Raw genomic sequence first — 20,166 nt, forward strand, 5'->3', positions numbered from 1 at the left:
AAGTGTCGAAATGTTGCTGTATTTATTGATCTTTGTCTAAAAAAAAAAAAAAGTTGCTTGTTGGAAGAATAGGATGCTGGCATAAAAAGCCTGTCTTAGAGTGCGTGCTTGGGTTGAGGCCAAGTAATGAGCTTCCATAGGAGCTTGTTGGCAAGCTTAGGTTTTTGTCGGGATCATCCAATGTAGATAAGTAATCTGTAAGCCTGGTACACTCGGACAAGTTTCAGACAAAATGTTAATGTTTTAAATTATAACTGAGCAGGTATTTCTATATAACACCTTCTTGTACTTAAAATACTTTGAAAAATGCCTAGGAACATGATTCTTTACTATTTCTTCTTTTAACGGTCAGCCTGCTGAAAAGTATATTAGGAAATACTGACACTGACGGACCAGGGAGGTGATCGTCCCCCTGTACTGTGCTCTGGTGAGGCTGCACCTCAAGCACTGTGTTCAGTTTTGGGCCCCTCACTACAAGAAGGACATCGAGGCCCTGGAGCGTGTCCAGAGAAGGGCTACGAAGCTGGTGAGGGGTCTGGAGCACAAGTCCTGTGAGGGGCGCCTGAGGGAACTGGGGGTGTTTTGTCTGGAGAAGAGGAGGCTCGGGGCAGACCTTATTGCTCTCTGCAACTGCCTGAAAGGAAGGTGTGGGGAGCTGGGGGTCGGCCTCTTCTCACAGGTAACTAGTGACAGGACTAGAGGGAATGGCCTCAAGTTGTGCCAGGGGAGGTTCAGGCTGGAAATGAGGAGACATTTCTTCTCAGAAAGAGCAGTCAGGCACTGGGACGGGTTGCCCAGGGAGGTGGTGGAGTCACCGTCCCTGGGGGTGTTCAAGGAGAGGTTGGACGTGGTGCTTAGGGACAGGGTTTAGTGGGTGACATTGGTGGTAGGGGGTGGTTGGACCAGGTGATCTTGGAGGGCTTTTCCAACCTTAAGGATTCAATGATCCCTACCCCATCCGTGTTATTTCTGCCTGCAGCCGTGTTGTTTGAAAGCGATGGCAGGGATGGGGAGCAGAGGGGCTTGGTTTAGAACTGCTGTGGTGTGGGTCTGACCTGCGTCCTAGGTAACGCTGGCTGGTCGCAGATGGAGATCTCTGAGGCGGGAGGGAGCGTGATACGTCTGTGCCAGTGCTTATCAGAGGTTTAAACTGCCCTGATAGCATTTGTTCTCGAGTCGCTATTAATAGCAGGGCCTACAGATAGCTCTGGATGTGATAGCTGACAACTTTCCTCATCATATAGGCAATGAATGAGCAGAAGTGTTTCTATTTTAAACTTAGCTCTGACAAGTAATAGAACTTCAAAGAAAAGCAGTTCGTAGAAAATAACCTTGGGTAGAGTTACCACAAGAGGCTGAAGAGGAAGAATAAACATACGGCTGCAACCTTAAGGATCTCCGATAAAGGACGAGGCTGGTTTTTCTTAGCCAGCTGTGCTCTGGGGGATTTGTATTAGTTTCAAACTTCTGTGTTTAAGCTAAGGGTGCTAATAAACCTTGGCAGAGGTGCAAACTAAGGTAGGTTGTGAAGGGAACGATCTGGTTTGGACTTGGTGCGAATAGTTGCTGCAGAAGTGCTGGAGGGTCTTCAGGAAAAGAAGAAAAGCTCTGTTGAAACGAGGTTTGTGTTAGGAGGTGTTGTGCAGTCGGCTAAGCATGTTTCTTCTAGTGATGAGGAGGGCAATCTTGACTATAGGGAAAGAGGATGGGACGATGATAATGGGAACAAGTGCATCAGTACAGATTTTTAACTAGCAGAAGTTCTTTGAGGAGAGCATTAGAGCATCCTCTGTATGGAGGTTTCTGAGCTGAAGACCAGAGTTTGCACAAGAAAAAATTGTGGCTGGCTTGCAATAAACTGCCAGTGGTAGTTTTCTGAAGCGGTAGGATCAAAACCTAACTTTTTTTTTTTTTTAAGTTGGAGCTTGCGACCTCGGGTACACTGTGTGATAGGTGTAGAGCATTGAATCAGGATGCTTCAGGGGGTCCAGTTTAAATCATAAGTGATGCAGTGCAGTATCTTAGAAAGCTATGATTACAATAAACTTACATATATTAATTTGGCTTTGTTATATTATCTTTTAAAAAATATATTAGTGGGGTTTCTGAACTATAATTTCAGTTTAAGTTCAAGTATTGCTCCTGTCAATGTATGGGCCCCAGAAGTGAGGTGTTCTGGGCATTTGCTATTCCTCCAGATGGGGTAGCATCTGCATGATCTGCAAAAACGCTGGCCGCACTGATGCACTTAACAGTAAACTTTTGCTTATGCTACCTTTAAACAATGTGAAAACATCACTAATAACATGATTCTTCTTTTTATCTCAAAGGGAGCAGTAGAAATCTAAAAAAGGTCTTTCTCTGGGTGTGCAAGATTGTCAGCAGTGCTAATTTTAAGGATTTTGGCTGTGCATTTGAATATGGATTATATCGATTTATCAATGTAATTTTTGATGGGAGCTCTTCAATAAATCATTATCTTCTTTTTTCTTAGTCTGAAGTAGGAGGGTGATATGATAGCCTTGCTACTCTTTTTCTCCATTTTTTTTCAGGGAATTTAGAGATAAGTTGTGATGCTTAGTGGATTTTCATGCCTTTGATTAGAAATGTCAGCAAGCTGAAGAATGTGGACTTAACTGAAGGTTTTTTTGTTTAAAGTAAGCTGTTAAGAACAGACTTTTTAATCTTTGTTTGGGGTGCAGGTTGTGAGCTTGTGCCCATCCTGTCTTTAAAAACAGCCCTGAGAAAGAGGCTGTAATAGTGGGGGAAGGTGGTAAATTACCAACTAATGAAAACCACTCATCTGTTAAAAATGTCTTTAAAAAGGATATGCTGCAAATTGTTTCTCCTCCAGGGGCAACAAGACACTTGAAAAAATGGTTAGAGGTAGCTAATGATCAGAATGTGTTTCTAGGTTTGTTGCAAGTTTTCTAAAGTACTCCTGATGTTTTGTTTCTTGCAGAGACTCCAACCGTCATGTTAAGGTAAAGCAGAAAAGTGCAGTGCTGAACATGCTAAAGAAGTTGGACAAAATAAGGTTCAGAGGTCACAAGAGAGATGAGTTCCTTGATTTAGCAGAGTCTCCAAATGCTTCTGACACTGAATGTGGAGATGAAATCCCGGTGAAAATACCTCGAACATCAACCCGAGACAATGAAGAGCTGAGAGACCCTGTAAGTACTTGGTTTGTTTAAGTGTCATTATATTACGTTGTATTGTTCTCACATAGAAAAAAAAAAAACAAATCTTTAATTCCTTGCCCCTGTATTTTGGATTTAACAGCTGAAGATGTGTGCATTAGGAATAAAGCTATTTGAGTACGCTTCCATTTTATGGAAATGTCAAAGTCATTTCTTAATATTAGGATTCCCTCTTTCTGCCATTGCTTTTAGATGTTGTAGGTTGGAGGGTTTGATGGGCTTTTGAAGGGTTTGATAACCTTGGATGTGCTTCTGAATGGTGTCAAGTTTTATTTGTTGTGTTAAAACACTAACAAATAAATATGAAGGAAAGACATCTAGATGCTTTTCATCCTGAGAAATCCAGAACTGCTCAGATGCCACTGACCAGAGCTGTAGGTGTACGGTTTCTGATGGCGTCACTTAGAGGATTGTGCTGCCTGGCTCTGTGCTGCGGTGTTGTGTCCAGTGACACTGCCCTGTCACAGTGCTGGCCGAACCCTCTGCAAGACTCCTCAGTTATGACAACTTTTTGGCATGTGTAAGCAGAAGCATCCCAATAGAACTGTCATTTTTAAACAGCAAATGTTTCAGGAGGCGTTGAATATTGGTTTAAGAAAAGAAATAAAAAATCCTCCTTTAACTTCTGAAATGGCTGTGGCTTCTTGAGCTTGGACTCGTGGGTACAATCTAAATTACAACTTGGCAATTTAACTGTTGAAGTTGGAATTTGTAGCTCCCTGGGAACTCACCACGCAGTTTTTGTCCCCACGTGTGGTCAGTCCAGCTGCTGTCTGAAAGCTCACATTTCCAGCAGCACAGGGCGTGCTCGCTGCTTAGAGGAGTTAGACTGAAAGCTTTCGAACTGTGTAAGGCTGAGCATTTCCTCTGGGGTTGGCAGCTTGTGTCCTTCTCAGTGGCTATTAGTTTTACTGCTGTTTGTTTTTAACTAGAATTTTCTTGTATAGCATCGCATACAATGTGCTTATATGGAGCTGTTTTGCCAGATTTTTCCTATGATCATGGAACAAACAAGTGGTAATGACAGAGCATTTTCTGCCACAAAAAGTCTATTGTATTCATATCCTCAAGCTCCTCACACAAGGAAGGTCTTTTTGAATGCCTTTCCTTCGCTTTTATTGTGCTGAAGACATCTGTCACTTGTTAATAAGTATGGATTGTATGTACTGACTATACTCTGTGTTTCTGCCCTTCCAACGTGGTATTTTCTGAGCTTGTTTTAGGTAAATACTGGCTATTTTCATTAAATTAAGGCATTATATTAATGTGGGGAGAGCAGGGAATGTGATTTGTATCCAGTCAGGACAATGTGTATGGCAACACTAGAGCTACAGAAAGATCTGAATTAAGGCCCAGATAGTATTTTCTGTGTTTCTTTAGGAGGACAGTAGATGCAAGGTGGTGTGGCAGAAGGAATCAGGTAGTAAACTCACAGTTTTGGCTAGCAATAGAGCCTCACAGCTACACATCTTTGGTCGTGGTAGTCTACTTTCTCAGCACACAGAACGGAACAATTTGAGAAAACAATCGGAAGAGAAGCACTTTGCTCTCTGGCTGATTAAACAGTCTGTCCTGATCTAACTCCATGGGATACAGCTGAGCATAGCTATTTAAAAACAGAGGGAAAGTGTGGGGGGGAAGCAAGAACAGTATCAAACTTGTTATTTTGCCCTGCTCATGGTGTTAGTGAGTTCCAAAGCCAGTGTGATGCTGGAACTGGGTAAGAGCAGCAGCTGTGTTACAAATACTGGCCAAACAAGCAAACTTGTATGAGGAAAGAGATCTGGAGTATAAGGGATAGGTTTCACATGGGAAATTTGGGGGATTAGCACTTGGCTCTGGCAGACATCTGTCCCCCTAAGTGCTGCTGCCCATCCGTAAAATGAAGGGTGAGGAAATAATCCCCTGCGCTGCAGAGGTGACAGGAGTAACAAAAGTAATTCTTGTATGTTTGAGTCAATATTAAGGTAGCGTCTGAGACTGTGTACAGAGGGATTCTTAATTATTTCTGTTTCTTACTGCCATCAGATTCTTGAGTTCTGCCTGAATTATTTTTAAGTCAGCGACTGAAACTCAGATCTTAAATTGCTTATAAAGGGTTGTTGTCTTTCATAGGCTTTGAAAGCAGCACGGCATTGTACTGTGATTATGCTGTCTGGAAGAGGGACCATGAAAAGACCCAGTTGTGTTGATTTCTTCCTGCTGAATACTTTAGGGAGTTGTTCAAAGCATGCAGAAGTCAATGCAAGTCTCATGCATAAATGGAAACTAGGCTTATGTCTTTTCATACACATGCGAGCTGGTGCTGTACTTCTCTCTGCTTCACTGTTTCTCTGAAAATGCAGAACTGGTGGGCTTGGGAGAGCAAGATTGGTGGTTTAGAAAAGAGCACAGGCATGCAGAATTTGAGTCCCAGTCCTCTTATCTGCATCTTCAGTACCCAGATGTCATTGACTCCACTGTCAGCCATTCTCTTGTCAAAGGCTTCATCTCTGCCCCTCTCTACTTCTTCTTTTTTTTTTTTTTAATTTTCAGTCTGGTGTATTAATCATTACAGAGCCATTAAAGAAAGATCTTGGTCTATTAGAACAGTGCAGCACAGTCACATGAATGAAAGGCCCTTCTGTACTGTGCCTCAGGGGTACAGAGCGCGCATTGGAAATGTGCAGATCAGTTGCCTCTTCTTTATGGATGTGTCTGAACTTGCCGAGCATATGCAAAAACTTGCCACAAATGGAGGTTTTAGGGGAAAATGCCTTGTCTTAAAAGCTTGTAGCTGCAGAGCTCTGTCTGCAAAGAAGAGCATCCTCTGGGATATACCTCCAGGAACTTAGGTGAGTGTTCAGTCACAAGCCACAAATACAGCAGTGGGAACTAGACCCAGCGCTTCACATCTTACAGAAGTAGCCCATGCAGAATTTCTGTCCTCTGAACAGATAGAAAGGATGATCAGATAAGGGAATCTTATTCTCTGTCTCACAACTGGGAGCTTTACCTAGGTAGTTCTATAATAAACATCCACACTGGTGTTTGGGTAAAGCAGCGGTTCCATAAGAACAGCTGGTTACTGCTAGGAGAGCCCTGGAGTTTGAAGATTTGTTATTTTTCTTTGACTTCTGTTCTGAGGCTCTGTTCAAAATGCATCTTGCTCTTGATTTGAACTCGCTTGCTCTCAGCTACAGGCTGTCCATTTGCTTGTGTGGGTACTTCTCCTGTCGCTCAGTTAAGTGCCCTTACTACCTGGTATTTCTGGGATAGCAGGTGTTTTCTGGGGTTTCTGTGGGTACCTGGACGCTGTGATCAAATCTAGCACAGGCAGCTGTCTTGGTTAACAAGTTAATTCTTTGCTAAGCATCTTTCAGGTCAGCTGCTTCCCAGATTCTTCCTTCCTTCCCACTTCAGCAGTAGTTTTTTGTAAACGTTGGACATTCAGCACCATATGCAGCACCGTTATTTCAGCATTGCTTTGTCAAAACACCACAATCAAAGGAACAGGTGGAGTGGGTAAGCTGGTCCGTTCCATCTTCCTTGTAGTGAACGTATCAGCATCGGTCATGTTGTGATGTTGGAAGTTAACATAATTTGTGAATTATGCGAATAATTCACATTGCTCAATTAATTAAAGTCCCCTGTATTCAGTGCTGTCACAGTTTCCTATTCTGTAGGTGCAACATGGGTTCCTTTCTGTTAATCCCAATTTTGTATTTGGCAGCACCTAAAAAAGCAAAAAAGCTTTAAAACACTGCAGATGTTCAGGGAGCGGGGCTGTACCCTGAAAATCCTAGCCCTTCCTTGTATTTGCCAGTTCTGGCTTGTCTTGCCTCTTCTGAAGTTGTCTCATCATTTTGTGCTATAGATGAATTTATGTACTGTTAATGTGAAAAATGTTCCATTTTTATAAGAAGGAGAAAACATACAGTACTGCGTGCAACGAACTCGCTGCAGCGGAGGATCACGTCCCCTTCGGCAAAAGGGAGAAGGAACAAACTTGTGTTTCAGCCCGTGGAGGTTCTGCACTGACCTCGCAGCGAGGATTGCAAATTGAAGCTCTCTTGTACCTGGCATATTGTACTGCAAGCAGTCTAATCTACTTAGGCAAGTTCCCTGGCAGTGCACTAGGATTAAATGTGAATTACTATGGCACAGAAAACATTAATTTAATTGCTGTTCCAGTACAGTTTGGCTTTTCCTGAAACATGACAGTTGAAACCTTAAACACTTTTGTATCAGTTGCCTCATTTACAACAATATGAAGATACAGAGAATGATGCAAACATTACGGTTGAGATATTAAAAGTCTCTACAACAGGCTAACACTAGATTTGTCTTTTTTCTTTTTTCTTTTTAAGTTAATGCAAAATGTAGCGGTGCTCTGGGAGCTACCCGGTCCGGGTGTGCTTCCCAGAATAGCTGTTAAGGATTAACAGTTCACGCAGATGCTTTTGTTCTCGAGCAGTCTGGCTGGGAGTTTTTCCTTTCCTTACACCAGGTACGTGCAGCAGCCATGGTGAGCCCACTCTTAGTGAGAAGCCTCCACGTGCAATGTCAGCTGAGAAACCCGGGGCACTAAATTCCGTAGCATGTGGATATACAAGGAAAGTAATCCAGGCGTTGTATGCACTGTGGGTGTTCTTCATGTAGCGCTGAGGGCTTTGCTGGGTGAGAGGAGTGAAGGGCAGGACGTTATGTCTGAGCTAGAGTCTCCCTAGGTCCGGCAACCATTGCCTCGGGCAAATTGCAGCTAAAATGACAGTCATCTGTACCTGTGCTGCACCAGTATGTGCTTCGTTTGGAAGTTGCTCCTCTCTAGCAGGTTAATTACAAACCTGGAAGTGAGACTGGCATCTTGTTAGGTAGTCCTAGAGAAAAATCGTCTCTCTGTGATGTAGTGAAAGAGACGGACAGTTGCTTTGCTACATAATGCTGAAATGTACTGCCCTGCAGATGGAGAAGACAGATCCGTATTTGCTCAGTGGAGAAGTTACTGAGACCTTTGCTACAGGTGCGTAGTGATGGTGTTCTTGGAGCTCAGCGCACAGAACAAAATGCCAGGGCTGGCAGGATGGAGGGGGATGTGGGTGGGGAAGGCAAAGTGCTCTCAGGTCGAGAGGTGCTGTCACAAAAAGCCCAAACTGGTGATGGCTGTAAAAATGTATTTGTGGGTCGATGAGATGTGGTTTTTCAGATCCGGAGCTCTATGTGGCTTGGAGCAGGAACTCAGACCTCTGACAGCGGGTTACAGGCAGTCTGTCGTCATTAGAAATCTTCCTTTAACCCCTCTGACTGCAACTCTTCCTGCTTGACTCCGTGGCATTTTGCTGTCCTCCTAGGCACTGTGAAGCCCTCCTCACTAAATAATAGTGATTGCCAACATTTTAAGAGGGTTCTTGTGTCAGATACTGTCCAAGCTGGGAAGGCAGAAGGGGATGGAAAAGCAGAAATCTGTGGAAGGCTTTAAGGCTTTTACTGAGTCATGCAGAAGCAAGAAGGGCACCTGTACAGTAAAGTTTAGTTAATCCAAGTCCCTGCACTGTCCTACAAAGGCAGCAGAAGAAAGCAACATTATTACCCAGTTAACACTGGAATTATAAGAGCATTTTTTTGTTCACCTCTGAGCGGAGTCAGTTATGCCTACTTCAGGCAGAGGTAGGTAGTTGTTTAATGCAGGGGCAGGCGGTTGACCTCTGGTGAATGTGACAGCCTTATTTCTTATCTTTCTAGCCCATTAACACCTCTTGACAGAACAAGGTGTGTTGGTGTGGAGAAAAATGTGACAGAAGAACCGTCTGCTTAAATGTCTCCCATATCTCTTTCCTGTAAATACTCAGTTTTCTGAGCACTGCTAGATGGTATTCATTAGTACACCTCACTAATTTTGGGAAGAGGGCTCTATTTTCCACCGAACTTGTCTTGCTGTATATCTTCCTATTCTGGTTAAACCTTTTTATTATTATAAAACAATTGTGTGATCTTGCTCCTAGCATTCTTAGCAAGCAGCCCTATGTTTTAACTTGTCTTGTTATTATTTTTCCTAACTTAGAAGGTCATTGTGAACATTTTGGGTTAGATTAATTATGTGCACCTGCTGATTTTTAACCCATTAACTAATGTCAGAGTTCTTGGGCCTAATGCTTTAGCAGATGTACACGTCTGTAGACTTTCCAAATGAACCCTTTTCACCCTTAGCATTATGTCCCCAGTGCTGTGTGCACTTTTTGCCTTTTCCTGCTTCCTAAAAGGTTCAGCCAAGGTATCCGGGGCTTTAATTAGATTTAGCATCACTGAAGAGTCAGAAGTGGAGTTGCTTCTCCTAGCTGGGTTTCTGAAATGCAGCCCACCTCAGGGGGAAATAACTGGAAGGATCTGCTGACTTCTGCCACACCTTCCTCTTCGGGGCTCTGTCTGCCAAAATACTGAATCCTGCAGCAGTGGGCACACATGGTGCAGGTTTATAGATGAGAAAACACCGAGGTTAATCACGATCCCGCGCTCGTGGAGCTGTTACTCTTCAGCAGAGGCCGGAGCGGTGGCAGGTAGCCCATCGTACTGCGCCCCGCTGGCCGGGGGCACGCGTGGATGGGAAACCTGGTGCGTGCAGATTTCTGCAGCTCCCCGAGCCAGGGCTGCTGCGGGGTCAGTCTGTCGGCCAGTCAGTCTGTCTGCCGTGGCGTGGTGCGGGGATGCTTGTGCTCCGAGGTGGGGAGCAGCACGGGAATGCTGCTGGGCGAGCAGCCTCTTGTCATCGGGGCCGGCAGCTTGGCGGGGCTGCGTGGGTGTCACCGTGCTGCTTTCGGGGCTGGAAGTAGCATCCCTGCTCGGCACAGCATGAAACAACCCCAGGTGGGGAGCTGGTGCCAGGTAAATGTCATGCAGTAAATGCCCACTGCGTCCTAGTTTGCCTGCATTGACGAGTTCTGAGGCTTAAACCCAGCCCGAGCAAGAAAACAGATGTTTAATGGGGATCTCCACACCGCTTTATTTGAACAGTGAGAATCAATCCCAACAGTGAAAGCGCTTTGCTGTCAGTGAGCTGTCTGTGCATCTTTCCTGAAAGCTAGAAAATGTATTTTAATTAACTTTCTTGTAAATTAGCCGAGTTTATGTAAGTATGTAATTAAACCGTCGTGGTTAAATGTATGTAACCGACTGTGGAAAGCAGTACAGTCTCTGTATGTCTTCAGAGGTAAACAAGGGGTGGGGAAATGCTTAAGATAAATCCCTTTTGGTCTTAAAATCCTTTTCAAGATGTGGGTTCCTGTAATCTAGTGCTTCAGCTTGGGGTGTAAGCTGTTGGAGAAGCTCCCGTAATCCTCGCTGATGGATTTAGGGCCAGTGGGAACCGCACACGGGGCCTAAGCCTGCACCGCCAAGGAGGTGCCCTCGGCCACCCCTTCCCCTGCCTTTTGAAAATGCTCGCTTTAGGAGAAATGGGCAGCATCACCTGCCTTCTGCTGCGTGGGTTCATTTTTTTCCTCTGCTGGCTTTGTGGAGGTGGCAGTTGTCACTGCTGTTCTTCTGAACTGATCACGTTGCTCTTTAATTCTTGTGCTGCGCAGTATTTCCAGCGCGCGGGGGGCCTGTTGGTGACAGCAGTAAATCGGTCAGGTCACAGTCTCCTGACTCTCCCCTCCCCTGGTCCTCCTGGAAGGTCTTCTGGGCGCCAACCACATCCCTCAGCAGTAAGTGGGCAGTGCTGGAGGAGGGTGACTGGCGGTCCCCTGCTTGCAGAGAGGCTGCAGTCTTCACAGTTACACATCACATAAACGGTTATGCAGAATACAGCATGTGCTGCCTAATAACTCAGTGAATATCTAGAAAACTAGTTCTTCTGCTAGTTTCATAATTTTATATGTAAGTGTGTTGCGTTCACCCTTCATTGAATGGGAAGAGGAGAGGGATCGTATAAGTGTGCCTTTTTAAACCACGTGAAGAAAGGATAAAATGATGATGCAGCAGAACTGGTAAGGGGGCAAAAAAAAAATGTCTGTTTTGTGTAACTCCCTGAGGTTGCATAAGTGCCATCTGTAAATTCACATGGGAGAGGAGATGCTGTGCACTGCATTAGTTTCCACTCATTTTGGCAGTTTAACAACGAATAAGAGGCACGCCGACTTGTTGATACTTGCGTGTTTCTCCCATGGCCGACTGTTTACTGCCCCAGAAGTAAGTTGATATATTTAAATGACCCCAAAATGTGCCTCTGAGCTGTCAGTATGTTCTGGCTTTCTTATAGGCTGGTCCAGGGACCATCATCATGGCTTCAGGAGTCCAGGATTTTAACAGAACGGAGTCTGACAGGCTGAATGAGATCAAAGGTCACCTGGAAATAGCCTTACTGGAAAAACACTTTTTGCGTAAGTATAAAATTAATGTTCCATGGAAATGAGTGGCTTAGGCCTGCTGGAAAAAAAAAGGCGTGGTGTATTGGTGTTTATGTTCTCCAAAGCTGCAGAAGGAGGCATCGGAATTCTCTGGTGTGTTGATGCGTGGATAATGCATGGGCTGACGTTTCTTTAGGAAGAACTTAGCATTCCCAAGGTTACCAGGTCATTTAAATATTTTTTTCCTTATTGCATTCCTCACAGCATACATCACTACATGACAAAAGCTACTTATGTGAAGTCTCACTATTGACATCTTCAGGTTATCTTAGAATTAAGCCAGCATTACTGGTGATTGCAGTAAGTGTGTTTCGTCTAGTCATAGCTGTAAGAAATAAGATTTCTGAAGGGACAACCAATGCACTTCCTTGTAAGCTGTTTCGACAAGTGAAGTAGCATAAAACACATTTCTTTAGTAATATAGGAAATACTGGTAAGCATTTCTGGTATAAAAAAAACAATAACAGATGAAAGTCTTTGTAGACGTGGTGTTACTTGTTTGGTTGTATATGTATGTGTATGAATGACTGTGTGTGTATTTGTGTATATATGATGAAGTTCTCGTGCACAGCTAGAAGCGCCTATAAGACTTTTGGGATTATATTTCAACAGATCTAACTTTGGTAGTTAAAACCAAAAAAAAAAAAAAAAAAAAAAGAAGAAAAAGCATTCCTTTAAGTTGATAGAAACAGAGTTCTCTAACAAGTGGAGGTCTTGCTCAATTGCTTCCGCAGATGGTCATTTTACTGGATAATTTTTGAACTTCAGAATAGGAAGGCTGTTTTTATGTGCGCAAGACTTGTTAAATGTTTTCTGAAGGTAAAAATAACAAGGTTATAGATTGTATTCAATAACTAGATTATAATCTAAAAATAATTTAAGACTTGTATTTTATCTTCAGCATGTTCTCAAGGACTTGGAATTAATTTTCTGTGGCTTGTTTATCCTTTGACAATATTTCTTTGATATTTTATTCCCCCAAGTGCAAGAGGGAGGCATGATAAAGGAAGCTGGGCAAGAATTTATAGTGAGCTGATACCAGTTTCCAGTGATACCTGGAAAAGGTATCATGATTGGTATATCAATCAAAAGCTGAAAGCTCTGAATTGGCTTGCTGGTTTGATGATTTATTTCAATTCTTATTTGTGCAGCACAGAGTTACCTCATACTTCCTACGTTCCCGAAGATGTATTGCTTAAGCTGCTGTTAACAAATTGTTCTTTAAACTATATGGGACCTGTCTGATTTCTTAATGTAATCTGGTGTGCAAGAGAAACGGTAGGACTTCCCAGAACTGATTTCTGGTTTGAAGTAGGGTCTACATTTTGCTACTGAAACATTGTATGGTCACCAAACACTTCCATAGCTGGCGAATCCATTTGCAGTCCTTAGTGTGTGGTTACAGTGTCTGTGTACGGCACACATTTTTGCGAATATTTTACTCTTCATGTTCATGCTGTAGTCTGAAAAGCTTCTGATCAACCACTTCAACATTTCTAGCTGAATCCTTTCCTTTTGCAGAGACGTTTATAACAAACCCCCAGGTAGAGGGTAACGAAGCTCACTGTTTCACGCGAGCTTCCATCAGATGTTTGGAGGTTCATGCCAACAGGGGTAGTGCTGGTGGCGAGTCAGTCTCACTCCAGCCCTTACTGCTGGGTCAAGAGCTCTTTATCGAAGCCTTAACTTTGCTTTAGCTGCACTTAATCTTGTCCTGCAAATTGGTTGCGGCTCTGTACAGAAAAACAGAAGAATGGTCAGCTGGTAGAGGAGTAAGCACAGTAAAGCTCATTCCTTACTCCCACCCCTTCAAAATTTTGGGCTGAAATATGTAACCGTTTGCCAGTTGGAATGAAGCAGGAGCTGACTTTTTTGGGTATGGTTCCTGTATTCGTTAATCTCTTCCTTCTTTTCTACAAGGTTAGTGTGTTTTCTTTTTGGTACTAGAAATGCTTCATAATATTTTTTTCTTCCCAAAATTGAACTGACAGTGAGCAGAAAAACATTCTTGAAATGTGCAGTTTGTTTGCTTTAATTTGCCCTTGGAAGGAAGCCTGTTTCTTTTCTAATCATACTGCTTCAATAGATGTTTTTTAAGAAGGCAATTAACTCAGCCATATTTGCATACTACTACTACTACTTTTTTTTTTTTTTAATATGGAGTACCTTGAGGACACTTTTCTAGAACGATATTTTTACCTAAACAGTTTGTCATTTCCTCTTATTTCATTTCTCCTCACCGTACAAGATGTGTAATATGCACGATACAGCCACAACTCGGTATTAGTGTATAGTTGCAAGTGTCTGGCTCAGGGAGAAGCAAGCTGCTGGTCCTCTCTAAACTCCATTCAATCATTAAAAAGCACAAGTAAAAAGTGCAGGTTGGCTCAGAAATGTGTTCAGTGAAACGCATCCAGTCTTAACTGTAGCCTCTAAAAGCTGGAGAGGAAATCTGAAGAAAATACTCGGCACACACACGCACGCTTGTCTAAATGGAGGATATCTTCGTCTAAGATGCCAGATGAATCTCTTCCTTAATGGCAATATAAAAATCCAGGGAGGTGAAGCAGGAGAGGAATTTATTAGCGTGTTGCATCGCTGTAAAAGCAAGTAAAATGCGGCTGGAAACGTGAGGATTTTAATCTCCAGGCTGACAAGCGGATGAGGCACGAGGAGGAAGGGATCTTAGATAATGACATCTTAAACAAGGGGAGGATCATCTTGACTCTTCCAGGCAAAAGGGCTGAAGTTGCTTTTCCTGTCTGTGCAGGAATGTTCTTAGCCTGTCTGTTAATCTAATGGGGCCTTTGGAGCCTTGTGACAGGAACGATGACAACACGCATTTTGGGGAGAGCGAGACTGCAACATCGGAGTGGATGACTCAGTGATTCATTCCTGCAGAACAATGCTGAAACGCCTGCTGAATGAAAAGAGCAAAAAGCTTAGTCTGCTGGAAACTCCAAATGGAAGTGGAAGAAAAAAAACTGGTTTGGGGCTGTCACCATCATAATTACACATTTGTAAAGGGCCGCATGTTACTACAGCCTTGTTTTGGTGCGTACCAACGCAACCTGGGTGCTAGCTGAGGGTTCGGATTTGGAAGGGAGCTCCTGAACTGGGGCAGCTGGATTAATGTGCTAAGGTTAGTAGGGTTTTGGTCTACAGTCTATATGTATATATAGTAAATACATATATATAGTAATATGGTCTATATTTATCCTCTTGAGCCATACATCACTTAATACAGATGAACAAATGGTTGAACACCTCTTATGATGTATGACACGCTATGACAGATAACTTTTAGAGCTTCCATTTCAAAATCTGGTTGTATCTAAGCAAGAAATAACAACTCACTTGCTGCTCTTGCATTTGGAAGGCAAAACGATAGGCAGCATCTTTCTGGGTATGCACCTCCCTGGGGGAAATGCTCTGCTTTTCTTCTGGTACTGCCTGGGCCTGGTTACGGAGGGCAGTTCTGCAGCTGGTATCAGCACTGTGGTCCCTGCGCTAGAGGCATGTTTTGTGGGCCTGCATACATCCTATGGCTCCTATGTGTTAGCTAATTCTCATTCAAGGATGTTCAAACCTTTTGCAATGCTAATTTTAGCAGCTCAGGGAAGAGGAGGAGGCGCGGCAGCAAGTGAGCGTAAACAAGCCGGGTGACTTAGGGAAGAGGGTGAGTCAGGAACTGATAAACCGAAGAAACCCTGCATGAGGATGAAAGGCTTGGGGAGGAAATAAAATCCTCTCCCACGAGGGTTTTGCATTCCTCTCTGTTCTGCAGGCCGGGGCAGCAGTCCCTAGGGACCTAAAACAAACAAACAAATCCTACTGGGTTTGGTTATGATTTTTATAACAATGTTAAAAAACTACATTAAAAATGCTTCTTTCCTATTAAAATTTCTGCTGAACTTCCCTCCCCCCCCACACACACTCTTGATTCTCACATGCCTTTTTAAGCCACGTATGTTTAGTATTAGTTACTGTTAACAGTTATTTTCTCTGACTTCTGCTGTTTTGGTATAAATGACCCAACGATGGTTTTTAAGAAGAGCAAACCAGCAGAATGGAAGGAGAGCTCCAGAAACCTGCATGTGGCCTTCAGGCAGATCTGGGATGTTAGAAAGTGGCCAGCTTAGGGGCAGTGTGTGTGGTGCTGGTGTGTGACCAGCAAATAAACTGTACCAAGAAGTCCTGCTCTGCACAGAAATGCGAATAGCTCCGGGAACAGCCGTAGTAGTTGTATGCAACAAATACACTTGACTATAAAGCGAAGTCAGAGTCCCGTTACAGACTGTCAGAGCGCCCTTGGTGTGACTGCTCCTGGTGTGAGGGTAAAATACCTGCTGCAGCAGCAGAGCTGGAGGACAGCAGAGGAACAGTTTCAGTGCATCGTTTCTGCTCTCTTCTTACTGACTCAGCAGCCTACAGTCACCTTTGGTTCACAAATCTAGAAGTAGACTAAAAGCTGATAATGCAGCATGGGTTTCTGAAGCTGACGCTGGTGAACACCAAGGGCTTATCACATGCTCTGCTCCTTCCCCTAAGCCTTGTTTCTTTCAGCTTAACATCCTGGGCTCCCAGGTGCTGACAGGGGTGTTCCTCGAGCTTGCGAAGTTTCTCTGGTGAGATCTGTAGTTTGCATATGAGGACTTGTGGGGAATCTTCCTGAACATTTTTCCTGGGCACCCAGAGAAGCAACAGGGAAAAAGATGTGAGTCCAGGCTCTGCAGCAGAGCTGTCTGCTCACCAGAGCTGCTCTCACTTTCTTCTGTGTTAAAATAACGTTCAGATGATTTTCTAGGTCTGACTTTCAGCAGAGAGGCTTCTCGTAAATCTGTGGAAGGTTTCTTAAGAGGTGTCAGAAAGCTTTTGTGTGTGCCCAGAGATTCTTATATAATGCACCATGTATGTTGAGTTCGTGTCTAACGTTTCCTGGAGAGAAAAGCCCTCCAAAACTCCAGTTTCTTTTTCTGCAAACATTGGAAGAAGCAATCGTGAGCAGGCTAGACCACTCGTCTGGGGTTTGAGAGACCTCAGTGCAGACTCAGGAGGACTCAGGCCTCTGTTTCTTGTCTGCGAGGACTATGTCTAGCAGGTAGAGGATGGGCTGTGCTCGCACATATGCGAGCACAAATATGTTGTGTCTCCCCCACACCCCTAATATGTATGAGTAGGAAAAAAATTATACATACAGGAGGATCCCAGGAGGATCACGCGCTGCTCATGCTGCCTTTGTGGGGCCCATTAATCACCGTGCTGACACAGGGGGATTGTTTCTGGTTCTGAAACTTGCTCCTGCACTGGCTCTTACAGGTGCCACCTACACATTGCATCATGTAGACACAGCGTGCTCCTTCCTCCTGCTGTTTTTGGGTTCCTGGCTTGGCTTTGTGAATTGCAGGGCTGGAGCTGGTCGAAAGCTCAGACAGGGCAGCACTGAGCACTGCTGTGCCTGCCCCTTTTGTATAACCAGGCCAAAGATTTTGGGAGCTCCGTGCAGAACCTGTCCTTCCCTGCTCGGCTTAGTAACACAAAAGTCTTGGAAGAGTCTGCTGCTATTTCTGAGCCAGGCGTTGAAATGTTTATAGCCTGTTTCACTTCTTCTGCCAAAAACAAGGAGTGAAAACAGTTCCTGCACTAGCGACAACATTTTTCACAGCTCCCTTCATTTTAGATGGATCCGCAACTCTTGTGACATTTTTATTTTCTGAAATTTCTGAAAATTTGTAGAGCAGCAGTAGTTCTCATGACTTTTAAGCTGACAAAAGTGTATCTAGCAATAGAGAGCTTCACACTTGATGTTTTGAGAGGGGAGTCTATCTCAGTAAGCTGTTGATTTTTAAGATAGTTGGCATATTTTCAGGAAGCTTTTGAAAGTTAAAATCCATAATAAAGGTGAAATGATCCTGTCTCTTCTTGTGTCTATAATAACATAATAAAGCTCCATTGAGAACACTGTATGTAAATGTAACTGATCACTTGTTAGCATAATTATTCTGTATGTACAGTAGTAATGACAACTGAGTTCTTTCTAAGCTCACCCACTCAAAGTGGGATGCAAGAGGAATGGTGAGGGAGTAGGCTAGACCAGTTTGCACAGTAGAAGATCTTGTCAAATAAGAAGCACTGTTAGAAGTAGGCTTCCTGATCACATGAAACAGGGGAACGCTTTACATAAAACTCTGCTGTCGAGATAAGGAATGTCGTACAGCTGAGCAGCAGGCTGATAGTTCAGGCTCTGCCCCCCTGCTGCTGTTTCTGGATCAGCGTTGGCTTATTTCCTACCAGCAAGCACAGAGGGAGGCCGTGCTGCTCCCCGTCTGAGCTCCTGTAGGTGTATGATAAGAGACTCCAAAACTGGTCCCCAAAAGCCATGCTTATTGCAAGTACTGGAGCAGGAACTCTGCCTTTGAGAAAGCAGAGGCACAACAGAATGATGGAAAAACAAACAAAAAAAGAGGAAAAAAGGAGAAAGGAGGATTGTTTATCTGCCAAACTTGTGTTAGGTTTTCTTAAAGTGAATTAACATGACTGTTTCTCAGTTTGATGTGTGCTGGAGAAAGGTTATGGTGAAAATGTCTGTGTGTGTTTCTTTTTTATTAATCTGTGACTATTTCATTTCTCCACGCTACCAAAATGCCTGTATAAAATGCGGTAGGAAGGAGAAAAGGATATGCATTAGATAGACGTGGTTCATCTTTAATGCATCCTGCTGCTTTTCTGGCTTCTTGTAACAGCTGTATTCTCATTAGAAAATCTTTTCCCCCTTCTTTCGGCATGAAGGACTCTTGCAAGCAAACGAGATCTGACCACAAAGAAAAAGCATTGAGTTGACAAAGCAAGATATTTTCAAAAGGAATAAAATGAAGCTCTTCCTTTAGTCTTCCAGCTTTGCTGACTCTTTCTTTTCCCTTTATCTTATTAGCATTTGAATGTCTTACTTTTTGTCCCCATGCATAGGTTGGTTGGATTAAAAACACATATTCAATTTTCTTTATCATTATTTTCTTCTATGCTTCACAGATAACGTAGTTGAGCAAAGATCAGCTGAAGATAAAATAGTTCAGGGTAAGTCTTTTAGAACAATATGAAAAGACGTTTTTGAGGCAGGAGGAATGAGAGTTCTTGAAAAGTAGTTGAATGTGCGGCAAATGAGTTTTGATCCTTCTACAGTAGTAGATCATGCAAGGTGGGGATTTTGCTTGGTTGGTTGGTTTTTGCATTTACTTGTGATTTGACTTTATCCATACAAGGGTTTCTTTGCTCACCTACGACTCCTCAGTGCTGAATAAGTAAGACAAAAAACAAAACTTCACTTTTGCTGTGGCAAATTTTCATTGTAACACCAACTGCTGAAGGTTGCATAGATGAATCTGAGCCCTTAAATGGCTTTTATTATTCTAAATAATGCTTTCGCCGACACCTTGAACTGTGCTTTTAGAGGAAACTGTAGTTGCAACTTACTGGAAGTAGTTTTTCTATAGTACTCTTTCTGGTGCTGAAATGTTGGCTGCACTTCCACTCCTCCTTAGAAGAGTGGTGGCACCCCAGGCAGAGGGATTCCCTGAACTTGCAGGTAGGTGGAGGTTGGGAGGGCACTGCTGCAAGTCTTTCTTGTGCCTGTGGAAGAGCACCTCTTCCTCACCATCATCAAACCAGGATGCTGGGCTAAGTAGCTCTTCAATTTCACTCGATGCAGCTGCTTAAATGTGCTTGTATGACAGGGTCTACTTCATGTTGCTTCACGAAATATTTGTGGCAAGATAAATAGGGAAAAAATAGCCATCATCTGTGTGCCTGAGTTGTCATAAAGAATAGGCTCTGAGTTAGCCAAAGTCTGAGAGTTTCTCCTTCAGTTTAACAGAACATAACCCCCCTTTCTCCTACTGATATAAAATGAAATGGCGTTACATGGTGTTAGTCCTCATAAGTCATAGTTACCAACAAATTCGGAGGAAGCACTTGGCAAAAGAGGGATCAGTGATGCTGAAACTCATCATTATGTCTTACTAAGTTCAGTTGTGTCTTTTTCTGAATTAAAGGGAATAGAAAAATAAAGACAAATCTAGAGGAAAAGATAGGTTGGCTTTAGTCTGTTGGTATGCAGAGATAACAGTGAAAATAGAAAAAAAGACTGTGGGACTTAAAAGTCAAAATAATTTGGATTCCTACCTTTACCGGACACTATACTTAGCTGCTAAAAACACCATGAAGATCTCTTCTTGTGCTTTAAATGCCGTCAGCTTACAGTATTGTACTGAATCATCTTGCTTATAGTATCTGACATTTTTATAGTAGGAAGGAGTTTGTAAACCTGTGATAACACCACATGCTGCATCTTCCACCCTATTCCCACTGTTGCTGCTCTCTGTCAGCTCAGATGACTTTCCAGACCACTCCTTGTCCGTCTTCTTGGAGAAGATCTATGAAGAGCAACAAGGCTGGTATCTGTTTTGCAAGTGACCACCTAAGCACGCAAGACAAAGGAAGGCTTAGATGATAATCCTGGCCTCTTGGGCTTGAGAGGAGAGGTGTTTTGGTTCTTCCTCGTTAGAATGCTAAGGGTAGTCTCCTAAGCA

The 20,166-nt window shown here is 43.3% G+C and overlaps 1 protein-coding gene across 7 annotated transcripts in view; it reads left to right on the forward strand.

Annotated features, from left to right (window-relative positions):
• Positions 1-20,166, forward strand: part of GRAMD4 (GRAM domain containing 4) — a 78,134-nt gene that overhangs the window by 21,512 nt on the left and 36,456 nt on the right. For 5 of the 7 annotated variants that reach the window (XM_066990015.1, XM_066990034.1, XM_066990019.1 and 2 more), the window contains 2 exons: positions 2,963-3,173; positions 11,434-11,554. In XM_066990015.1, coding sequence (XP_066846116.1) covers positions 2,963-3,173; positions 11,434-11,554 — 332 coding nt within the window. Of the gene's footprint in view, positions 1-1,157; positions 1,622-2,962; positions 3,174-11,433; positions 11,555-20,166 lie in introns of those variants that run through there. The other 2 variants (XM_066990024.1, XM_066990029.1) reach the window with 2 other exon arrangements.

The sequence above is a fragment of the Anser cygnoides genome, chromosome 1 (assembly GCF_040182565.1).
Source record: "Anser cygnoides isolate HZ-2024a breed goose chromosome 1, Taihu_goose_T2T_genome, whole genome shotgun sequence".
Classification (NCBI taxonomy): domain Eukaryota; kingdom Metazoa; phylum Chordata; class Aves; order Anseriformes; family Anatidae; genus Anser; species Anser cygnoides.